Genomic DNA, 3716 nt, shown 5'->3' with positions numbered 1-3716 from the left:
TTCCTGTGACTCACAATGAAATTATCAGTGAGAAGAATACTGAAAACATGTTTTTCATTGATACGGAAGAAACCCTTCTGATGAGCCTACGTAATCCTTGTACCCTTCCTTGGGCAGCACTCACTGCTCATTTCACGGTGGAAGAAGCAACAGAAATCTCGCAGGGTCTTAAATAGTTGTGGGTGGGAGTTGGGCCAGAAATAAGATAGGGAGGAGTCCCCCGTCTTCCAGTCCCTCTGCCCCCTGGCTTTGCTGTCCCGCTTTTTGACACCATGACAGGACCCTGCAAAAGTCTCCCCTTAGCTAAGTGTGGGGCTCCGCACCGGAAACACAGCCACCAACATCACTTCCCTCGGACCAGCCCAGGTTCTGATGAGCGGCAGGAAGATGGAATTTTTCCAGCTAATAGGAGTGAACCACGCCCTGCGAGGGGCCTATAAAAGGCAGGTCCTAGAGGCCAGTCCACACTTCGGAGTCTGAGCGTTGCAGAGAGAGGATCGTCCCTGTGGGCTTCAAGATGGACCTGGGAACTGAAGGCTCAGACCCGCGCAGCCCCTCCATGCGACACCCCACTGACCAGCCGCCCTGCCAACAGAATTCCTTTAAAGAAAGGGGCTCAGATGTGGCAGAGAAACCACTCGAAGGAAAAGAGGAGACGTTCTCCGTGTTAAGAGAGAGCTGCACCCAGCGGCAAGGTAGGGATCTGGGCAGTTTGTGTATGGAGGCTGGAAGGAGGGGTAGGGGTCGGGGTTTTTTTTGAGATAGGTGATAGGAAATGTCACCCAGTCCTCAGAGGGGCTTTGAGAAATATGGCCACGATCCCCTGGAACCACATTGCTCTGGTCCACCTCTGACACCGACTGACAACCTCAGTTGAGAGAACTGTCCACAAAGTCCATCAGGGATGGACTAGGGAGTTCTGTGGGCTTCGAGGGAGGCCAGTCACCGAAACTCCCTTTTCCTCCAGGGTCAGTGCCCAAGACCGATGAGAATTCCAAGGAAACTGAGCTCAAAAGAGACAGCGGCATCTCTGGATCAGGTAAGAGTTTCTATTCCTGGGGAGGAGGGACAGACATAACTCAGTCTCCCCGGTCAGAGAGCTGGGAGCTCTAGGAACAGCTGGGAACCTAGTTTGGGTTGCCAGCTTTGGTCCTTGTGTGTCCAGGATGGACTGGGGTGTTGAGGGTGTCCTGTTGGAGGCAGTCACAAGACCCTCTTTATCCACAGAATCCGAGGGCTCCAGGAAGAGGGAAATCCGTTCCAGTCTTTCATCATATGATGATGGTGCAGGTAGGCTCTTGCTCTGGGCCTGGAGGTGTGCCGACGGAAAAGCAGGTGAAACATGCAGGGCGTGGGCACGGAGGGGGCTGTTGAGTTGCTGAAGCGAGTAAGGAGACTCTGGAATCCAGGGAGCATTTGGGGACCCTGGATGGGCCCAGCGGGACGGAGTAGGAGACAGGTGGAGTTCACCCGAGGGAGTGGGGGTCCCGGGAATCCATCTGGCAGGGGGTTCACCCACGTGCTTCCTCGGCAGGGGCCTCTCTAGCAGAGGAGCGCAGTGTGACCCCGGGGAAGAAGAAGCGGAGGGCGCCGGACGAGGACCACGGCGGCGAGGGCGAGGGGACCGCGGACGCCAGCCCCAGGAGACGGCGGGCGCAGCGGGCGGAGCAGACACAGGTCCCCGGGACAGCGGCCGCCTCCGCTTCGGAAGAGGCTGGTGAGCACCCTGCGCGCCCTGTCTGAGGCCATCTGTCAGGACGTGGCTCAGGCGTGCGAGCAGCAGGAGCAGTGCCCGCTGACCTGGGAGCAGCGCTCGGGGCTCGGGGAGCTCTGGGCACCTCTGGACGCGGCCCTGCAGGCCGTCTACGCCATGGCCAACCAGGCGGCCTACGTCTTCCCGGCCGAGAGCTGGCTGGTCCCGGGCCCGCCGCCGGCCCCGGGGCTCCCGCTGGGGGTGGGGGAGATGCCCGGGGGTCCCGGGGGAGGGATACGGGCCCGAGCTAGGCTGCCGAGCTGGGTTGGGCGCGCAGCTCCGGGGGTGAGAGCAGAACCCTGCCACGGCTCAGAGTCCCCCCCCGACGAGCAGGGCGTGTTTCAGACACAGGGTGTCAGTAAGTGATAGAGGGGCCTGGGGCGGTCCGAGGAAAGGTACTCCCTACATGGACTCAGAATGGGGAGATAACGAGGGTTACATTTCATGGTAGGCATGTTCGTGTATTTTGAGTATCTTGGGACAGCCCTGCGTTATTTTATAATGAGAACACGTGTATCAGGGTGTAATTCATATGCATTTGCGTATTTTAACGTGTAGCGAAGTAAGCATACTTATATCCTCCCCTTTGATCCTGAAAAGGCTGTAAGTCTTCGGCCTCCCACCTGCAGGACTGAGGCCACAGGCCGGGGGTAACATTCTGTGGGGAGAGATGGCTTTTTGTTCAGTTTGATGAAATCATAAAACCTGAGTCAAGATGTATTCATGTTATTGACCATATGTATTTATTCTTACAGCTGTCTCATATTATATGCCTAATTTTAAATTTTCTTCTAGTTTATAGATTTCAAGTTATCCTATTTATGAGAGGATATTAAAATTAATGTAGATAGTCATATTTTATATATTTTATTTTTATAGTTTCCTATTTGTATTTTATACTGGGATCAGAGTCTTTCATCATATAAATGTATATAATTTTCTGTAAGAAAAATAAACATTTTTGGGTATTGTCTTATATTTGGTTCATAATTTCCATATTACATGTGATGAAATAAAAATTAATACTTCTCATGTATTCTACTTATCCAGATGGAGTTTGTTTTATGGCAGGTGTGGGTTAGGAGGCTGCTTCCTTTTCACCTCTACTACATTTCCACCTTGACTTTCCTCCACCTAGAAGCTCTTATTGTAGGTTGGGGATAGCAGTTAATCATCCTAATGAATGGGGCAATTCAATGATAATATATTACAAATCAATTTGAACCCATGACATGGCTTCAAATTATATAAAACAAATGCCTGCATATGTACAAAAATTACAATTTGCAAGTTATATTTGGGGATTGAGGATGCAATTACAAAAGGATCAAAAAATAAAATTTTAAAATAGTAATACAACAAAATAAAATAAGATAAAATATCAGGATAAATCAATAAAAATGTATGAAATGTATATGAGAAACTGATCAAAATTTCTGAAATATATGAAAGTAGACATCAACAAATATAAAATCACATCAGTGAAAATTCCATATTATCAAACATCAATCCCTAAACTAATTACACAAATTTAATTTGGTCCATCAGTTACTCATTGGAGCTAGGCAGCTTATTGCAAAAAAATCCTACAGATGAAAATACAAATAAGGATAGGCAAGAAAACTCTGAAAAAGAAAAAAAAATGAGGATAAAGTTTTAGTTAAGCAAGATGAATAAGCTCCAGAGATCTGTATAATATTGCACATATAGTCATCAATGTATTGTACACTTAAAAATCCATTAAGAGGGTAGATTTCATGTTAAGTGTTCTGAAGAATAAAGAAAAAAGAGGAAAAAATAAGGCTAGCTAGCTCTCTGAAACATGTTTCTTGAACGAGACAGGTCAGTAGAGATAAAAATTCAAAAACAGACCAAAGTATTTGAGAAGTTAATAAGCAAGAAAATATTGGGGATGGCATCATTCCTACTTGGGGTTTGGGAACTTGATATTACCATCACAAAG

At 48.2% G+C, this 3716-nt stretch overlaps 1 protein-coding gene across 1 annotated transcript; it reads left to right on the top strand.

Annotated features, from left to right (window-relative positions):
• Positions 1–517: 517 nt before the first annotated feature.
• On the top strand, positions 518–2119 carry LOC118525519 (protein FRG2-like-1). Its single transcript, XM_036076328.1, has 4 exons — positions 518–695; positions 968–1039; positions 1228–1290; positions 1638–2119. The coding sequence occupies exons 1-4, from the start codon at positions 518–520 to the stop codon at positions 2117–2119; spliced, it is 795 nt and encodes a 264-aa protein (XP_035932221.1).
• Positions 2120–3716: the final 1597 nt, after the last annotated feature.

Source organism: Halichoerus grypus, chromosome 15 (assembly GCF_964656455.1).
Source record: "Halichoerus grypus chromosome 15, mHalGry1.hap1.1, whole genome shotgun sequence".
NCBI lineage: Eukaryota > Metazoa > Chordata > Mammalia > Carnivora > Phocidae > Halichoerus > Halichoerus grypus.
The sequence above is the reverse complement of the archived record's forward strand: the minus strand, read 5'-3'. Positions and strand labels throughout refer to the sequence as shown.